This window comes from Calliphora vicina, chromosome 5 (assembly GCF_958450345.1).
Source record: "Calliphora vicina chromosome 5, idCalVici1.1, whole genome shotgun sequence".
Taxonomy (NCBI): Eukaryota; Metazoa; Arthropoda; class Insecta; order Diptera; family Calliphoridae; genus Calliphora; species Calliphora vicina.
Window position 1 is genome coordinate 19,019,919 of NC_088784.1, and position 20,635 is coordinate 19,040,553.

The 20,635-nt window shown below is 27.1% G+C and overlaps 1 protein-coding gene across 1 annotated transcript; it reads right to left on the bottom strand.

Annotated features, from left to right (window-relative positions):
* Positions 1-7,482: 7,482 nt before the first annotated feature.
* LOC135960773 (UPAR/Ly6 domain-containing protein crok) lies at positions 7,483-15,622 on the bottom strand. Its single transcript, XM_065512157.1, has 3 exons — positions 15,126-15,622; positions 8,426-8,593; positions 7,483-8,311 (listed from the first exon to the last, which is right to left on the bottom strand). The coding sequence occupies exons 1-3, from the start codon at positions 15,181-15,183 to the stop codon at positions 8,049-8,051; spliced, it is 489 nt and encodes a 162-aa protein (XP_065368229.1). The 5' UTR covers positions 15,184-15,622; the 3' UTR covers positions 7,483-8,048.
* Positions 15,623-20,635: the final 5,013 nt, after the last annotated feature.

The window sequence follows — 20,635 nt, forward strand, 5'->3', positions numbered from 1 at the left end:
TTTTTAATTCATTCAAAAAGCAGAGCTATAGAAAATCTGCATTATTTAATGGTATATTTTTAATAAATATAAATGATTTTGTGAAAATTAAAATTTGCACCAGTCTAGTTATTCAATAACTTTTTTAAATTAGCTATTCTCTTTATTTTTTATATTTCTCCACTTGTTTTCAAACAGAACTATAAATTTTTAGCATTTAATTAGAAATGGCGATGTTCTTTTAAAACATATGGCAGCCTTGCAGGAGTAAACCTCATGTTTGGCAACTCAACAATAACAACAAACTAGTTGGCCATTTTTTCTCATATGTATTTAACGGTAAATATGTACTCACCTTTTATCTCTTTCTCTTTTCCTCCCCAACAAAGCTTTTGTTATGAAATAAAAACATACACGTAGGTGGTTTGTTTTTGTGTGTTGTTTTTGTGAAAGTTTTAACTTTTATTTAGTATTTTTCCTTTATTTAATCATTTATTATTGATTTCTTCTACAAGCAGAGCTTTACAGACTTAAATACTAATTCATAAACAAAACTGAATGAAAGTAAAATATAGTTTGTTGTTGTTTTATTTTTGTTTGTTTTTTTATTTTCTTGGTTTGTCAATTTATATATTTTTTGTTGTTGTTGTTATAACGTTTGGTTAATGTTTTTTTTTTGTTGGTTTGTTTTGTTTTTGCTTGTCAAATTACTGTTAAAGGAAAAAACGAGTGGTTTGTTATTAAATGAACTTAATAAAAAGTTACAAGAAAAGCTTTTTTGTTTGTTTGTTGGTTTTTGTGTTGGTTGGTGTTTGTTTTAAAACTTAAATGTTTAAATATTTTTGTTGTTGTTGTTGTTTAGCAGTGTTTTTAAGGTGTTGTTTTGTTGTAGTTGTTGTTATTTGTTAAAAAATATTAGAACCATGGAAGGTAATTTAAATTTTTGTTTTTGTATTTCCTTGTTTTTTGTGTTGGTTTTAATTAATGATTTAATGCATTTAATGGCTTGTTTTGATTATTGCATTTAATGATTAATTTTTTTTTTGGTTTGTCAAGAGTTTAAGCAAAGCTCATGATATGGTTTTACGCATTTTTATTTTGTTTTTTTTTTAATAAATCCATTTATGCGTAAATATTTGTTTGTTTTAAATAATTTTTTTTTGTTTTTTTTTTCAATAATGTTTTAATGTTTAATGTGTGTTTTTTAAGGAGGGGCGGAGTAATGTATGTAAATGTAAAATGTAAGCGTGTCAAGTTACACGTAAATTATGATTTGTATTTTTTTTTTGTTTTGTTTTAAGTATTATAATTATTTTATTTTTTTGTTTTTGTTTAAACCCATTGCTTTATTCTTTTTTTCTTTATTAATATCTAATTAAAGACGTTTTTATATTAAGATTTTCTTTTAAATTTATTTATTTTAGTTGCTTTGTTTTTAGTAAAGAACCTTTTGTTTTTAAATTTTATTTTACTATATTTAAACTTTAAGTTTGTTTTTTTTAATATTTATTTTCTTATATTTAAATATATTTTAATATGAGATTTTTCCGGCTAGTGTTTAAATTTTTTTATAACATATTTATTTTATATGTACTAAAAATTAAATAGATTATTATCTACAATTTTAATGAAGTTTTTATTATTAAATTAGTTGTTTTTTTATGTTGTTATATTTTCATTAAATTTTTTACTAAAGTTTTTGTTTTATATGTTTTTTATTTTAAGACAGACCTTTAACAAACAATATATGGAGTATTTTTGTTTCCAAATTTTAACATCAATTAGTGGTTTTCATAGAAAAGGAAAAAGAAGAAAAATATCAAGGGTTTTTAATAAAAAAAAGCAAAAAATTTCCAATATTAAGCAAAAACCTTTCGTTTGGCAACTCTATTTAAATATAACGGGTTTTCGTGATCTCTTTAATGAAGAGAGCATTAAAACAAACCTTTTGTGAGTTTATTTTTTCAATATGGCGTCTGCTGTTGATTTGTTATTGCAAAAGTAAGGTTTGTTTACATTGCAGAAAAAGGTAAACAAATCGCAAATATGTAAGTCGAGGACAACATTTAAGCTTACACACAGTGATAAAAAATAGTTCACTTGAGATTATTTACTCAATTTAAACAAATTTATGATTCTTTTCTCAGCTTTATGAAACAACAATTTAATATTAATAAAATAATTGTTTCAAAATTTACCCATTTAGGGGAATAATTTATTAAAAAAAAATTACAGTTCATTTAACGAAATATGTCTTTGTGAGACAGTTTTCAATAGAACAATGTCTTTGTAAGATAGTTTTAAATAGAAAACAGTCTTTGTAAGACAATTTTCTATAGAAAACAGTCTTTGTAAGACAATTTTCTATAGAAAACAGTCTTTGTAAGACAATTTTCTATAGAAAACAGTCTTTGTAAGACAATTTTCTATAGAAAACAGTCTTTGTAAGACAATTTTCTATAGAAAACAGTCTTTGTAAGACAATTTTCTATAGAAAACAGTCTTTGTAAGACAATTTTCTATAGAAAACAGTCTTTGTAAGACAATTTTCTATAGAAAACAGTCTTTGTAAGACAATTTTCTATAGAAAACAGTCTTTGTAAGACAATTTTCTATAGAAAACAGTCTTTGTAAGACAATTTTCTATAGAAAACAGTCTTTGTAAGACAATTTTCTATAGAAAACAGTCTTTGTAAGACAATTTTCTATAGAAAACAGTCTTTGTAAGACAATTTTCTATAGAAAACAGTCTTTGTAAGACAATTTTCTATAGAAAACAGTCTTTGTAAGACAATTTTCTATAGAAAACAGTCTTTGTAAGACAATTTTCTATAGAAAACAGTCTTTGTAAGACAATTTTCTATAGAAAACAGTCTTTGTAAGACAATTTTCTATAGAAAACAGTCTTTGTAAGACAATTTTCTATAGAAAACAGTCTTTGTAAGACAATTTTCTATAGAAAACAGTCTTTGTAAGACAATTTTCTATAGAAAACAGTCTTTGTAAGACAATTTTCTATAGAAAACAGTCTTTGTAAGACAATTTTCTATAGAAAACAGTCTTTGTAAGACAATTTTCTATAGAAAACAGTCTATGTAAGACAATTTTCTATAGAAAACAGTCTTTGTAAGACAATTTTCTATAGAAAACAGTCTTTGTAAGACAATTTTCTATAGAAAACAGTCTTTGTAAGACAATTTTCTATAGAAAACAGTCTTTGTAAGACAATTTTCTATAGAAAACAGTCTTTGTAAGACAATTTTCTATAGAAAACAGTCTTTGTAAGACAATTTTCTATAGAAAACAGTCTTTGTAAGACAATTTTCTATAGAAAACAGTCTTTGTAAGACAATTTTCTATAGAAAACAGTCTTTGTAAGACAATTTTCTATAGAAAACAGTCTTTGTAAGACAATTTTCTATAGAAAAAAGTCTTTGTAAGACAATTTTTTATAGACAAGAGTCTTTGTATGACAATTTTCTATAGAAAACAATCTTTGTATGACAAATTTCTATAGAAAACAATCTTTGTATGACAAATTTCTATAGAAAACAGTATTTGTAAGACAATTTTCTATGGAAAATTGTCTTTGTAAGACAATTTTCTGTAGAATACAGCCTTTGTAAGACTGTTTTCAATAGAAAACTCTTTTTCTATTGAAATTTTTTCACAATTAAATTGAAAATCTTCTTTTTTACATAGTTTTCTATAGAGAAAAACACTTTTTCTATTGAAATTTTTACACAATTAAATTGAAAATCTTTTTTATATAGTTTTCTATAGAGAAAGGTATTTTTTAGACAATAATTTATCTATTTTTATATAAATGTAAGTGAAACGTTTTTTTACGCCTACTGTATTTGCTGATTGCAATAAACACAGTTAATTTGAAAGAAAGAAAGGGTGAGAGACAGAGAGAGAATGCATTAATTACTGCATTACCACAATAGAGTTGCCAATGTAAAACATACAAATATTTTACAGTTGAAGCTTATTTGTGGAAATTTCTCAACATTTTATTAAAAACCTCAATGAAAAAACAAATTATTCTAAAAATTATAATATTAAATGATTTTCTAAAAGAAAATAAAAACCCATAATTAATAATAATAGTTTGGGAGAAAAAACTTTTGATCAATTCGTTTCAATAATTTTTTTTTTTCATAAAATAATTTTGTAAATTGTGGTAATTTTTGCTAAATACTGTTTTAGTTTGCAGTTACATGAGTTTTTTTTCTCATTTATTTGTCAAATTATAGGTATTTAAAACCAAATTTAATTAATTTAAATTAATTATAACTCATGAAAAGAACACCTAACTTTTTTTAAACTTAAATTTTAAAAATACTACTTATAATTGCACTTATAAATCTTGTTTATCCAAAAAATATTTTAACTATTACCATTTTTTTTAAAGTTTTGTTACTTGTTTTTTTTATTTTTAATTAATAAATAAATTTTTTTCTTTTGTTGTATGCATGATAAATAATTTTCTTTAAAATCATCAACAAAACTTAAAAAAATTGAACAGAATATTATTTTTTTTTTGAAAATTTTCCATAAATATAGAATTATTTTTTTTGTTCGCTCTAATACTCTATGACATTTAAATATGTATGTATACTTTAATGGTATCATAGGAAGATTTTTCTTTATTATTTTTGTTTTTTTTTTATTTATATATATTTTCTTTATAAATTTTGTTTAAATTGTTGGTTTTAATTAAATATATACGGTTTTTTTTGTTTTGCATTTCATAGAAATTTAAGTTCGATGAATTAGAATTTCTGTTAAATGATGAAAGTGGTTTTGTTGGTTGTATTAAAGTGGACTTTAGTTTAATTTATTTCAAAATTTATTGTTATTAGAGTTTGGTTTTTAACTTTGTTAAAAGGAGTTGTTTTACTTTCGTGGTATTTAGGTTTGAAAATTGAATTAATGCTTTTTATTGTATTTGTATTGTATTTTCTATTAATAATGAGAGGAATTTTATTTGTTTGTATTTACTTTTGGTTTTATGACAATAAAAATTACTAATTTACACAAAGAAAATGTGGTTTTTTAGAAAAATATGGCTACAACTTTTCCGTTATTTATTCTGGTTAAGAAGTTTTTGAAAATATTAAAGAATTTTTGAATTTTTAAACAACAGTTTGGTTATGGCCATTTCATTCTACTATAAAGAGTATGAGAGTTTTTTTACAATTTTTTTTAAATTATTTTATTATGACTGTTTGTTTGAGAGCAATTTTAGTTTTTGTGAATAAAATTTACACAACAAATTTAGTGGAGTTTAATCATTTTCAATAGGAATAGACAGATTTGCAGAAGGAATATTTTAAATACAAAAAGAAAACTGCGTAAACTACACATTTTTCTGTAAAGAACTATTTCACAAAGAATGTTTTCAATAAGAAAACTGTCTTACTGTTTTCTATAAGAAAACTATCTTACAAAGTCGGTTTTCTATATGAAAATTGTCTAACAAAATCGGGTTTCTTATTGAAAACAGTGTTTCGTATTGAAAGCTGTCTTACAGTGTTTTCTATAAGAAAACTGTCTTACAAAGACCGATTTCTATAAGAAAACTGTCTCACAAGACCGAATTCTATAAGAAAACTGTCTGACAAGACCGAATTCTATAAGAAAACTGTCTTACAAGACCGATTTCTATAAGAAAACTGTCTTACAAGAATGTTTTCTATAAGAAAACTGTCTTACAAGAATGTTTTCTATAAGAAAACTGTCTCACAAGACCGAATTCTATAAGAAAACTGTCTTGCAAGACCGAATTCTATAAGAAAACTGTCTTACAAGACCGATTTCTATAAGAAAACTGTCTCACAAGACTGAATTCTATAAGAAAACTGTCTGACAAGACAGAATTCTATAAGAAAACTGTCTCACAAGACCGAATTCTATAAGAAAACTGTCTGACAAGACCGAATTCTATAAGAAAACTGTCTTACAATACCGAATTCTATAAGAAAGCTGTCTGACAAGACCGAATTCTATAAGAAAACTGTCTTACAAGACCGATTTCTATAAGAAAACTGTCTTACAAGAATGTTTTCTATAAGAAAACTGTCTCACAAGACCGAATTCTATAAGAAAACTGTCTTACAAAGACTGTTTTCTATAAGAAAACTGTCTTACAAAGACTGTTTTCTATAAGAAAACTGTCTTACAAAGAGTGTTTTCTATAAGAAAACTGTCTTACAAGACCTGTCTTACAAGACCGAATTCTATAAGAAAACTGTCTTACAAGACCGATTTCTATTAGAAAACTGTCTGACAAAACCGAATTCTATAAGAAAACTGTCTTACAAGACCGAATTTTATGAGAAAACTATCTTACAAAGACTGTTTTCTATAAGATAACTGTCTTACAAAGACTGTTTTCTATATGAAAACTGCCTGACAAACACTGTTTTCTATATGAAAACTATCTTACAAAGACTGTTTTCTATATGAAAACTGCCCAACAAACACTGTTTTCTATATGAATAATGAAAACTGTGGAAATGTATTTAAAAAATCACATTTTCTATAAAAATCTGTCATTTTTAGACACTATTCTATAAAAATGTGTCTTTAAAAGACGTTATTCTATAGAAAAGTGCCCTAAAAATTACTTCTTAGAGTCCTGGAAATAGATTTTGGGAGTTAATGATTATTTTTTAACAGGAAATTGTTTGAATTTTAGCTTGATAATTGATTTTCTACACTATTTATTGGCAGTTTTATCAAAAATTTTACATTGAATCAGTGAAAAATGGCTTTAATTTGGTATGGCAGTTTCGTTAAAATATGGAAATGTTTAATATTTTGGACAATTTCAATAAATATGTGATAATATATTAGAATAATGTAATAAGTTTCATAAATTTAAATAATTAAATCTTGAAATCTTTAAAAAAATGATTAAATATATTTAAATTTTTAAGAAAAAGGTAGTTTATGACTTTAAATATAACAAAGATATTGAAAATATGGATATTTCCACAAATTTATTATATAACAGTAATTTTTTTGTCACTTGCTGTATAAGTGATTGCACCGTTGTACCCTGCTTATTAAGAGAAACACTGTTACCATATAAGTCACTGCTTTATCTCATAACAAGCACAGCTTTATCTCAGAGAGCACTGAATTTTACCGTTGCTCTCTCAAATAACAAAATAAAGGAGTTACCATATGTTTTAAAACAAGAACAACAGTTATATTTTAGATTATTGCTGTTCTTTTAAATATTAAACTATTTAAAATTAAATTCCACTAAATTTGCTTTAATTCTGCTGGTATTTATGTTTTATAAAATCAATATAAATTTGAACCAAACAAAAAAAAAAAATGAAAATTTGAAATCTAATATTCATAATGATAGGGTTTCCGTAATACAAACAAAATACAAAATGTTTACAATTTTACAACCACTTTTTTCTTTTCGCTAAATTTGTTGCATTTCTCTAACATTCCGAAAACAAAAGCCAATCAATCATATTTCTTTGTTATACTTGTTTTATACTATTTATTTATTAAATCTTCTTATCATTATAATACTTAAAATTTATAAATAAATCTTTAGGCAGTTTTACTATTGTATGGTTTGGAAAAAAAAATCTAACATAAATGTCATAAAATGTATTTAAACAAAATTAATGAAATTTAATTAAGACTTCGTTCAGTTATTCAAGACTCAAACCTAATTTCTGTATTTTAGTTTAATAAAGTTCTTGTTGTTTGTTTGTTTTTTATTTTTTTATATATAGACTCTTTCAATTAATCAATAACTTATTATTATTTAAGTTTTTCATTTATCATTTTGTTTATTTATCGTCAAGCGTAAATGTTTTGTTTTTATGTTTTTGTTTTTTTGTTATAATTTAGCTTAATTATTTATCCCTCTTAACTTTTCATTACCACAATTCATTTTTTCTTCTGCCTTTGGTTTCAAATTAAGTTTTATTTAATTTTTTATTATTTTTTTTTTTGGTTTTTTCTTTCAGATGAATTTATTTTTTATTTTTTTGCTATTTATTATGTTTGTAATTTTATGTTACTTATATTTATGAATTTTGTTTTAAATGAAAATTGATACGTTGACACGAAAACATTATGAATAGGGCAGCTACTGTGTAGGGCAATAAATTAATCAAATAATTATTATTGTTGTTTAGTGTTGATGCAGCATGATTGCATAAATCATTGGTGCAGGCACAATACAGAGCCTGGACATCATGAGTACCGGAACGTTTCAGGCACTCTTTGTCATCGGTACGTCCATCGGGTATATAACCGCAACCTCGTACAATGCGTACTTTGCCATAAACTACAAGGTTTTTTTTTTAAAATGAAAAGAAAATTATTTTAAAAAATGTAATTAATACTTGTTTCTATTTAGTATGTAAGAAGAAACGTTTTATTGGTTTTAAAGTTATCTTACCCTTTTGTACAGTCTTACGGCATAAAATTGGTTTATACTTATCCTTGAGATGTTCACGTGGTTCCTGTTTACTACAGTTAACTTCACCTATTGAATAAGGATCGAAGGGATCACCACAGCGACGATCGTATTCACTATTGCAGTCGTAGCACATTAAAGCAGTTGTAACTGGAAATAAGGAAATAAGATAATTAATGTTAGTGTTTTTTTATATATGTATGTATAATAGATTTAGTTAGTCTTTAAAATGTCCTACAGTGTCCAAAAATCAAGAATATGGAATACTTTTGCCAAATTAAAATTGGAGTTACTTTTCAAAAATGGTGTTAAAAACTAGTTTCGTAGTATAAAACAATACGAAATTTATAAGTAGTTGGCATCGCCCTTGGAAACTGTATTATCGACTTCATATTTGTCTGCCGCCAAATGAGGACAAGACAAAATTTATGCTTGCAAATACCCGAGAAAATATCCGTCGGAAATAAGGAGACATATTTTAGGCGACAGTTGTTAGTGCGAAATAATCTACGAATTTGTTTTGAAAAAATTGTTTACCTCCACCATCAATAAAAAAATGATGTCAGCAAATAGCGTTAGGCGAAAATTACCGCGGAAAGCAAAGACAAGTTCTTTTATGCACATATATGAGTATTAGTCATTATTAGCGGAAGTAATGGGTGCCCCGATAGACTACACGATAGTGTGCTGGACTATCAATCTGGAGGTTGTGGGTTCGATTCCCGCCAGAGACTCTGGGTGTATCTGTAGACAAGCAAAACGATTTTGTTTAAAAAAAATCGCTACTTCACTTATTGTGACATAGCTTGGCGAACTCTATTTTGATTATTAAGTAAATTAAAGAGCCTACAGCACTGCTATCCGAAGGATCTTTAGTGCAGTACTTTTGTTCATCATAACAAATAGAGTTTAAAAAAGAAGCCTATAAACCTCAATAGGAGCCAATCTCATGAAACCTACTTCAACATAACTTCAATGGTAAACAATCGCAAAGTACTTGACATCGTAATAAATCGCCTTTTCAATCTGAGTTCATATGTGACTCATTGGAAGAGAACAAACTCCAAATGAACCCAGGAACCGGAATACTAATTATAGATTACAAAGAAGGGTTCAAGTTTTTTAACAAATTTAGTTTTATTGACACCAATGTGTAGTAAAAATATGGGAATTAATAATGGAATATGATGCCGAGCAAAATTTGTAACCACATTTTACAAAAGCTCCAATTTACAGCATAAGGTTCTTCACGAAAACCCGGTCTTTCAATTAGCCCCTGAGGAAATAGCACATCGGCGTTAAATCACAGGAACAAGACGGCCAATTGACATCGCCAAATCAAGAAAAATCCCGACAGGGGATTGTCAAAATTAGTTTGTTTACATAACCAAAAATGGACCTCAACTAAAGCTGATTTTGTTTGTAGTAAATAAATGTCAAAGGATGACAGCTCAATTATTGACATTTCATCATTTGACAGCCAATTTACTTCATATCCTCACATTTGCCCAGGCCGTACTTAATTAAGAAGAATCTGTTATTTAATAAAATATATTTCAATTCTCTTATTTATTAAGACTTAAAATAGGCCATAGATGGTGTATATTTTGAACGCGGTTTTTATTTTTAATAATTTGTATATCATTTTGAAGGGTACATATCTGTCATACCCTTCACCTTGAGTGGCATGGGTATATATAAGTTTGTCATTCCGTTTGTAATTTCTACATACAGAGAAAACATATTCGTGATAGCAACCGAATTTGTTACCAATCGAATGATTCGGTTGGTCACATAGAATTTGTCAGTTCTAACCACAGAAAGTCAGTTGATAAAGAAGAATTTCTGTTGGAGCAACCAAACTTTAGTTACCCTTCCAAAATATTGTATCCATAACTGTAAAATTCGGTCACTAAGATAGAACCATTCGATTCTCTGTGTATGTATATTCAAGCGAAATCGATATAGCCATGTCCGCCTGTATGTTGAAATCAACTTTTCGCAGCCCCCACATAACTTACAAACTTGATTTATACATCAATATATCCGCCGGCAATTCTCCCGGCTCAGTTGCTTTTTAAAATCGACAAAATCCACAAATGGCCGATTTTTTGCAACGTGGTTTAGAAACTTTTTTTTTGGAAATAATTCGGTATCTTGGGAATTATTGGATATATTGTTACGAAATTTCACAAATTTGTACGTTTTTTTATATAATGCGTGCAAAAATCTGTTACACTAAAATTTCTGTTAAGTCAGTATGTGTTTCAATTCAAAATTTACATTTGATATGTTAATAACATTTTGTACGCATTATTTGAAAAAAAGTACAAATTTGTCAAAGGGGGCAAGGTTTGTGGAACTTCTGAGGAGTAAATAAAGGCTTTTTATATAAGTATTTAATATTGTTAAAAACCTAAGCACTTGAGGAATGAAATTTTAGTAAAATTAAATAATTTTATAAAATTTTGGGACTTCATTTACTTTAAAAACTATGGTGATTTTCCACGAATAAAAATATAAAATTTGAATTAATGTAAAATTTTAACAATTAAAGATAACATAACAAAATTTGGAACCAATATAGACTCAAATGTCCTTAAATCAATGGCATTAGAATTTTTGACATTTTGTATTTTCAAATACCGAAATTCCTAAAACGGGGAAAATGTGTTCCAAAAACTGAGTTTTTTTAGAAAAGTGCCTAATGTGACGTTATTTACCGTGTGATAGTAAAAACACTTAGTAAATATTTAAGAAACATACGGGTTATACAAATATGGAGCTTTTTTGTAGATTGGTTCTTTGCCTACATTTTTTTTTAAAATTGGCCAAGTTTGGATAGGTCTGCGGGGTGATATGTCCGATTAAGTGAGCCAAATTTTTCTTTACACGCTTTTGCATTAAGTTGTCTTTCCGTCCCGAAGAAAATTTTTTTCCACAAAAGAAAAAATATATGGGCTTTTTTGGGAAAAAACGTAAAAAATATTGGCCTTTTTATAAGTTCCAACTTTGGATGCATACTTTTTCTGGGGAACAGATAACTGTTAGCAATTTTTTTATTTTATTTAGAATTTTATCGTCAATATAGCTGATATTTTAAAAATAAATTTCGACCCTCCGTAGGCCCGCCATATCTAAAAAACCATAAAAAAATCGAGCAAAATTTAAAAAAAATAAATCAATAAACCTGAATATCTCTTCAACTAATAGAGATAACCTACACTTGTAAGCATATTTTTTGTAGACCTTCTCAAGGACTATTTATATTTAAAATTTCAGCTCATTCGATTTAAGGAGTGAGATCGAAAAATTCTTAACATACATATATGTTTATAAAAAAGAAACCACTAAACTTACAGCTTTAATTTTTTTTTTATTTGATTGAAATTATTATTACAATTTACAAAAAAAATTATTTTTATAGTTTTAATCACTAGTGATGAAATTTTGAACCTTTTTCGGAAACCCTTCCATTAACGTTTTTATAGTGCTTTCTGTCACTTTGCTCGAACATGTAGTCCATCTCCGTTTAAAATCTACCACACTTTTGGACACCTTTTTTGTACTCTTCAATTCTCTTTTAACAAGAGCCCAATATCTCTCCACTGGCCTTAGCTCCGGGCAGTTTGGAGGATTTGCCTCTCTTGGTACAAATACCACATTATTGTTCTTGTACCACTCAAGGGCTTGTTTGCCATAGTGACAGGATGCCAAGTCAGGCCAAAAATAAGTGGACACATTATGAAGTCTTATGAATGGAAGCAGCCTTTTTTGTAAACATTCCTTGATGTAAATTTCGGTATTTATAGAGCCCGTTGTAACAAATGAGTGGCTTCTTTTGCCGCAACTGCATATTGCTTGCCATACCAAGAACTTTCTGGGAAATTTTGTCTGCTTTTGGGTCCTAAACTTTTCTTCAACATTCCCTCGAGCATCAGCAACATAAAATTTTTGACCTGGAAGTTGCGAAAAATCTGCCAGAACATACGTTTCGTCATCCATTATGCAGCAAGAATATTTTTTTTATAAAACTTGACTTCAATTTCCGTGCTCTGTTTTTGGCCTCTAAATTTTTAGTAGCGTTCCTGTCAGGAACTTTTTGAGCCTTGTATGTTTTTAAACCTGCATTAGCTTTAACTTTTCGTACCAAATAGTCCGAGCACTGAGCTAACCGGGCTGCTTTCCTACCGGATGTGTTGGGAGCTCTTTTGAAAATGCGTTCTATTTTTTTGGCTTTAGAAACATCATGTGGACCATTCCTTCTACCTGAACCAGGTTTTCTATCAACTGACAAGTTCTCCCGGTACTGTTTAATAACATTGGAAACAGTTTGACGGCAGACCTTTGTATGCTTGGCCAACTTTTTGTAAGACCAAGTTGGGTTTTGTTGAAAATATTTAATAATTTCAGTACGCACTTTTTTCTGGTCACTCATTTTAATCAGATTAACAAAAAAATTAATATAATTGACATTACACATAATAACTGACATGTTTTTCAAAGGTAACTTGATCAAAAAAAAATTCAAATAATACTTGGGTTAAAAAATGTAATGAAAAACGTGTGTTAAGAATTTTTCGATCTCACTCCTTATTTAAAAAATTGGAGACCCGAGGTGACCAAATTTGGGGAGCTACGCACTGGCCCCCATTATCGTTACGAATCTGAACAAACGTAAATCAACTCGAAAACACCTCAGCTCAAACCGTGTAAAATTTCGTAACAATATATCCAATAATTCCCAAGATACCGAATTATTTCCAAAAAAAAAGTTTCTAAACCACTGTGCGTTGTATATACAGTTATAGTAGTTGGACCTACAATGGGTGAAAATTGGGAAAAATAATTTTTAACCCCAATTTTTTTTTCATTAAAAAAATTTTTTTGTCATATATTCTTTTTTAAATTAAAAAAAAAAAAAATTTAAAATTTAAAAAAACTTTTTCAAAAAAAAATTCGTTTAAAAATTTTGAAAAACAATTAAAAAAAATTAAATTTTGTTTACCTAAATTAAAAAAAAAATTATTTTAAAGAATAATTTGGTGAAGGGTCTGTAAGATTCGGCATAGCCGATTCTGTAGTTGTTGATGTGTGATCCAAGGCGAATTTATACCAGGTGGTGGCAGTGCGAATTCAGGGAAATACGAATGTCAAACTCAAAATATAAAAAATAATGAATTCGATCGTATTTGCCTGAATTCGCCACTGCTACGACCTGGTATAAATTCGCCTTGGTTTGAGCTGTCAAATTTACTAGTGTTTGTTGCGGCAAAAACTACATCAAAAGTAAAAGAAACAAAACCAACAGGCCGAATTTTATAGCTCAAACAACATAAACAAAAATAAATTGCAAGGTACGTTCACACATTGTAAATATTTAATAAAATACATACATATATTGCAATTCTCTTATTTATTTAAATATTTTTTGTTGTATCATTTGTTTACAATGTTTCTCGGCTTCCATTTTCATTCGTATTCATTCCATGGTATGTGTTATGTACGTGCTTGAGCATATTTGGCAAGCAAATTAATTTGTTATAACTCTTTGAGAAAAATGTCCAAAAAACATTTGTTAAAAAGCCACACAAATATTTATTTACATAAATATGTATATGACAATTATTGGCTTGGGCCGTATGAGGTTGGTACTTTTTTAAAAATTAGTACCATATAATAAAGATGTACTTTATTATAAAGTGTACAACTTAGGTTTTTTTGCTAAATTGACAGACTATTTATATTTCAAAATCCCGTGATATGATCTACATATATTTAAAATGGTAATGATTCTAACAATTTTGTACTTTTGACATTATTAACTTTATTTTAATTGGTTCCCACTAGGGTTCTATAAGCTGATCGTTCGAACAATCGATGTTTTGCTGAAAAACTCGATATCGATGTTGGTACAAAGTTTTTAAGGGAAACATTTTTGAAATCAGCCTATAAAGAATCGTCCAATAAGGACTTTCGAACTTTGACAGTTGATAGCGGCCATATTGTTGAAACTACATCCGAAATCGTGCGATTTGATCCGGTTAGGCCCTCAAAGCCAGCATAGCACTTGAAATATTCCCGCTTAGGAACCCTAGTACCCCCATCCCATTTCAGAAACTCAATTTGTCACATTAATGTTTTAAATACATTTAATAAATGAATTATTTATGTATGTATTAAATAGTTTGACAGCTACAGTAAATTTATAACAAAGTATGATTATACACTTCTCAATTTCAATTCTTCCCAACTCCTACACATTCATTATTATGGATGCACGTGTCAAATAATTTTAACATTTCATTATTATAAGCTAGTGACATTTCCAATAACACCTGTCACTACAAAATATTAAAAAAAAGAGAGGAAAAAAAGCAATCATCATAAAAAAATTAAATAAAAAACTGCATATTAGAATAAAGTAATAATAATAATAGAATAGCGGTTATACAAACAACTGTCAATTAAATACTAAGTATTTCAAAACAGAAAAGTAATCTCAATAATGCAATTAAATAAAGGGGAAATTGTATAACATAAAATCTTAGTATGTAGGTACAATGTATGTATATAAAATGTGTTAATAAAACAATTTAATAGTTGTTAAAGGTATTCCAATTAATTAAATTAGTTTAATGCTACACTTTTAATTAATTTAAAAACTGTATTTAATACTCACCTTGCAGGCAGGCCAATAAGGCCACCAAAAGTAATGTTCTTTCCATAAATGGTGACATGGTCAACTGTTTAGTTTAGTTTATTTTTTGTTTTGTTTGTTTAGTTTTTCTTGTAACTGTTTTTTCCTTTTTTTCTTGTTAATGAGTGAGAGAGAGGAGGGTCTCTTCTTTTATTAAATAACCGTTATTTTATTTTTACACGCACTTATGCTTCTACGTAAAGCATACAAACCCTATAACAATCTTATGTTTTGTTAACAACAATTCTTTTTATCATTCGACCCGACCGTTCGCTCGTTTTGTACGTCCGTTCAATTCGATTCGATTTAATTAAATCAATAACGAAAACACGCAATTTTTTAGGTACATACGTATGCAACTATTTATATTTATTTCTTTGTTGTTTTAATAATTTTTCGTTTTCGATTTGAAAAACAGAAAAACTTAAAGAGAGTATTTGAATTTGTTTGTTAAACTTTTTATAAAGTGTTAAATTAACAACATGCCGCCTTATCAAGTGTATCTGTAGAAATGAGAGAAAGAAAAGACAATAATTTTAAAAAAATATAAATAAATAGTTATTTATGTGTTGAACAATAATAAATTTAAATAAATATATTTTTTTGTAGTTAATAATTATAAATACAATTCGTGTTTAATAATAGATTGTTTTTAATCTTAATAGCAAACAAATTATAATAATTATATTTAGAGGGAATTTTGCTTAATAGTGATGTAATAATTCCGGTTTGAAATCAATTTAATCGATTATTATAATGTAATATTTTAGTATTTTAGGATAGATATTAAAAATAATTAAAAAATATTTCAATAGATTCAAACTTATTCTTAATAGCTTCAATCCTACATATTTATTTTGAATATTTTAACTTCAATAGTAGGTCTTTATATAGTCGGATTTTGGCTTCAATCGTAGCACTTTATATAGTTAGATTTTAGCTTTAATCATTGGTCTTTATATAGTCAGATTTTAGCTTTAATCGTTGGTCTTTATATAGTCAGATTTTAGCTTCAATCGTAGGTCTTTATATAGTCCGATTTTAGCTTCAATCATATTTCTTTATATAGTCAGATTTTAGCTTCAATTGTAGGTCTTTATATAGTCTGATTTTATCTTCTAGCTTATGTCTTTATATAGTCCGATTTTAGCTTCAATCGTATTTCTTTATATAGTCCGATTTTAGCTTCAATCGTAGGTCTTTATATAGTCAGATTTTAGGTTCAATCGTAGGTATTTATATAGTCAGATTTTAGCTTCAATTGTAGGTCTTTATATAGTCAGATTTTGGATACAATTGTAGGTATTTTTATAGTAAATGTTTAGCTTCAATTGTAGGTCTTTACAAAGTAAAAGTTTGTCTTTAATATTAGGACTTTATATAGTCAGATTTAAGCTTCAATCGTAGGTCTTTATATAGTCTGATTCTAGCTTCTAGCTTAGGTCTTTATATAGTCCGATTTTAACTTCAATCGTAGGTCTTTATATAGTCAGATTTTAGCTTCAATTGTAGGTCTTTATATTGTAAAAGTTTAGCTTTAATTTTAGGTCTTTATATAGTCAGATTTTAGCTTCAATCGTAGGTCTTTATATAGTCTGATTCTAGCTTCTAGCTTAGGTCTTTATATAGTCCGATTTTAACTTCAATCGTAGGTCTTTATATAGTCAGATTTTAGCTTCAATTGTAGGTCTTTATATAGTCTGATTTTAACTTCTAGCTTATGTCTTTATATAGTCAGATTTTAGCTTCAATCGTGGGTCTTTATATAGTCAGATTTTAGCTTCAATCTTAGGTCTTTATATAGTCAGATTTTAGCTTCAATCGTAGGTCTTTATATAGTCAGATTTTAGCTTCAATCTTAGGTCTTTATATAGTCAGATTTTAGCTTCAATCGTAGGTCTTTATAAAGTCAGATATTAGCTTCAATCGTAGGTCTTTATAAAGTCAGATATTAGCTTCAATCGTAGGTCTTTACAAAGTCTGATTTGAGCTTCTAGCGTAGGTCTTTATATAGTCAGATTTTAGCTTCAATCTTAGGTCTTTATATAGTCAGATTTTAGCTTCAATCGTAGGTCTTTATAAAGTCAGATATTAGCTTCAATCGTAGGTCTTTATATAATCTGATTTGAGGTTCTAGCGTAGGTCTTAATATAGTCAGATTTTAGCTTCAATTGTAGGTCTTTATATAGTCAGATTTTAGCTTCAATCGTAGGTCTTTATAAAGTCAGATATTAGCTTCAATCGTAGGTCTTTATATAATCTGATTTGAGCTTCTAGCGTAGGTCTTTATATAGTCAGATTTTAGCTTCAATCTTAGGTATTTATATAGTGTTACTTAAACTTTAGTATGTAGTACGCATTTTCATTCGTATATTTTTATACATTTTCAGCTTCAATGGAAACTAATTTGCTTTATCAATTAAAAATAATTGTAGTTAACTTGGCAGAATTTTATTAAGAAACCGGTTAATCACACTCATAATAAGAAACACTAACACGAATAGAGGAATACAGAGAAAGAATGAGAGAGAGAGTGAAAAAAATGGTGCTTAGTCTGTTTTAAAGATAGCAAACCTAATTTAAATAAAATTTAGCACTTTCATTCATTTTAATTCAAAACTCAATGAATTTGCACACAAATAATTACAAGTGAAGCATTAAAAAATCTCAAAGTGATGACAGCTAAATCATTCAAGGGAAAACAATGAATAAAAAACATTGTACTATGAAATAATGTAAACAAATTATTAGAAAGATTAGAAAAAATCAAAGGCAAATCATGGCAAATATTGTTAATTTGTATTTAATAATACAAAAAAATTAATTGTTGCTATCAGTAACATGTGATTGTTAAATTAAGTAAATCAATCAAGTAAATATTGTTAATTTGTATTTAATAATACAAAAAAATTAATTGTTGCTATCAGTAACATGTGATTGTTAAATTAAGTAAATCAATCAAGTAAATGAAGGAATTTAAATTTTTCAAAAAAAAAAAAATTAAAATTTTTAGCCCAAAATAAAATAAATGATTTATGTTAAATAAATTAACAACTCAATTATATAATTCAGAGACTCCAATCTATATAAAACCTAAAGAAATGGAGAATTTTTGTAATAAACTTGAACATTTAGTTCATTTTCAAACCTAAATTCTTACATTATATACTTATAGCATTAGAAAACTGGTTAAAGAAAATTATATAAAAAATTATACACCAAAAATTAAATTTTATAAGAAAAATAATTTCTTTTAACATAACTATGGAAGTATTATAATAAATTCAAATAATTAAAATTTATTTGTTAAAAATCTTACTATATGTTTCAATTTATAAGTTTTTTATTTAAAATATTTACTATATTGCGGTTCATTATTATTTCATCATAAAATTTCAGCTAAAAATAACAAAATTCTTTTACCTAGAAACAATTAAAACACAATAAAACCCAACCCCTAAAACTATGCTATTTGACTAAACCATACCTCAACCGGAAACTCAAATTGTACATTTCAACACACACACAACCAACAATAACTAACTCTCACACACTCACTCTTGCAGACAATAAGCTCTCAGTACAATTGATTAACAATTCAAGTGCTCAAGCACTAAAGAAATTTTTTGTTAACCCAAATTTAAAACACTTTAATAGTCATCAGAATAAGTAGTTTAATTAAATCTCAGGAGATTTATTTCTCTGCTATTGACTTGTAAAAGAATATGGTAAAATATTATCTTTATACTAGATCTTATTACAATAGTATTATGTAAATATGTATTACATGGCTAAAAAGACAAAGTAAAAGAAATGCTTTTTTTAGCTTTTTGTGGTTATTGTTGGGATTAATCGTATTTGTTCGGTTATGCAGGCAATAACAAAGTTTGTTTTCTTTGTTTGCCACCAAACCACCAACTATGTAGCTAGAAAGGGGGAAAAACTATTTCTTTTTTTACTTATGTGGCCTTAATTGTAACTAAATTCGATTTAAGTACTTTTTTTTGGGTGGAAACTATAACAAAATTTGGTTTAAGTACTTTTTTTTTTTTGATAAAATATAAAATTTCTTAATTTTTTTAGATAATGTGACATATTTTGGCCTAATTTTTTATATACCTAATTAAATATTAAAAAATTTTGAGATTTTTTGATTTAAAGGACTTGTTTTGCCCTAATTTTCTTTTATATTTGCCCCCAGCTATAAATCATACAAAGTTGTAAAATAGTACTTTTTTGTATCCCCCTCACTAACAATAACAATAACTAATATGTAACAATAATAGCCTGAACAAAAAAAAAATTACAGTTATACATGTTCACGACCTATTGAGTACAATTCATTTTGATTTTGTCTTTGTTGTTGTTAGCAGTAGTGAGTGTTTTAAACTCATTTTATTGTGCTACTCTCTATGTGTGTAAGTGTGTCATTTTCTGTTTTATTGTAGTTTTGTGGGGTTTTTTCGGTTGTTGTTATTATTGTTGTTGTTGCTTTGTGCATTTTGCTATTAAACTCAATACAATGATGACGCTATAAACGACCTAATTACATGCTCACATACACATAGGCATAACTACACGAAAGAAAATTCCAAAAAAAAATATAACAAAACACGAAGAGAAAATGAATGGTCTTAAGAACTACTCACAGCAACAAAAAAAAAAGAAAACCGAACTACTCACAAACACTCATAAACACACACATCTCTATCTACATTGTAGCCAAGTACGAGTTGTAGAATCTACAACTCGTACTTGGCTACGAAGAGTGGTTTTTATGTTTTTCTTTTTTTTTTTGTTGTCTCTAGGATATGTGTGTTTGTTGTAAAGTATAGTATGTAGTAGTGTCTTGTCAGCAGAAATAGTTTTTTTATTGTTGTTGCTGCTGTGGTTTTAGTTGTTGTTGTTGCTGCTTGTGCTGTGTTGGTAGAAAGAACAATTTAATTGGATTGAAATGTTAGCTTTTTAACTACACTTTGCAGTTAAAGCCCTTTTGTGTGGGGAACAAATAATAGAAAAACAAGGAATGAATGAATACGAGCACTAAAACTAAACTAAACTACCAACCTCTCATTCACTTACTTAATAGCGAACTAGAGATGGAAAATTTAATTTTTGTTTGGTATCAAAATCATATTAAGAAAAGTACTTTTATCACGCAAGGAGAATTAAAATTGATATTTTAGTTTCATTAGAAAATAAACTAATACATACAACATATTTTTTAAAGAAAATATTGTTTAACACAATCGTTTCTTTAAAAAATATTGTTACACCCAAAATTTTTTAAAGAAATTACTTTTCTACATTAAGGTTTTTAATGAAAATACTGTTATACACAAATTTGTTTATAGAAAATACTGTTATACATAAAGTTATCTATAGAAAATACTGTTATACATACAATTTTCTATAGAAAATAATGTTTACACTCAAAGTTATCTATAGAAAATACTGTTATACGCAACATTTTCTATATAAAATACTGTTAT

Coding starts and splice junctions, on each gene's coding strand:
- LOC135960773 (XM_065512157.1), bottom strand. CDS start 15,183: ATGTCACCATTTATGGAAAGAACATTACTTTTGGTGGCCTTATTGGCC. Junction 8,594..15,125: donor CTTATTGGCCTGCCTGCAAG/GTGAGTATTAAA, acceptor CCTTATTTCCAG/TTACAACTGCTTTAATGTGC. Junction 8,312..8,425: donor CCGTAAGACTGTACAAAAGG/GTAAGATAACTT, acceptor AAAACCTTGTAG/TTTATGGCAAAGTACGCATT.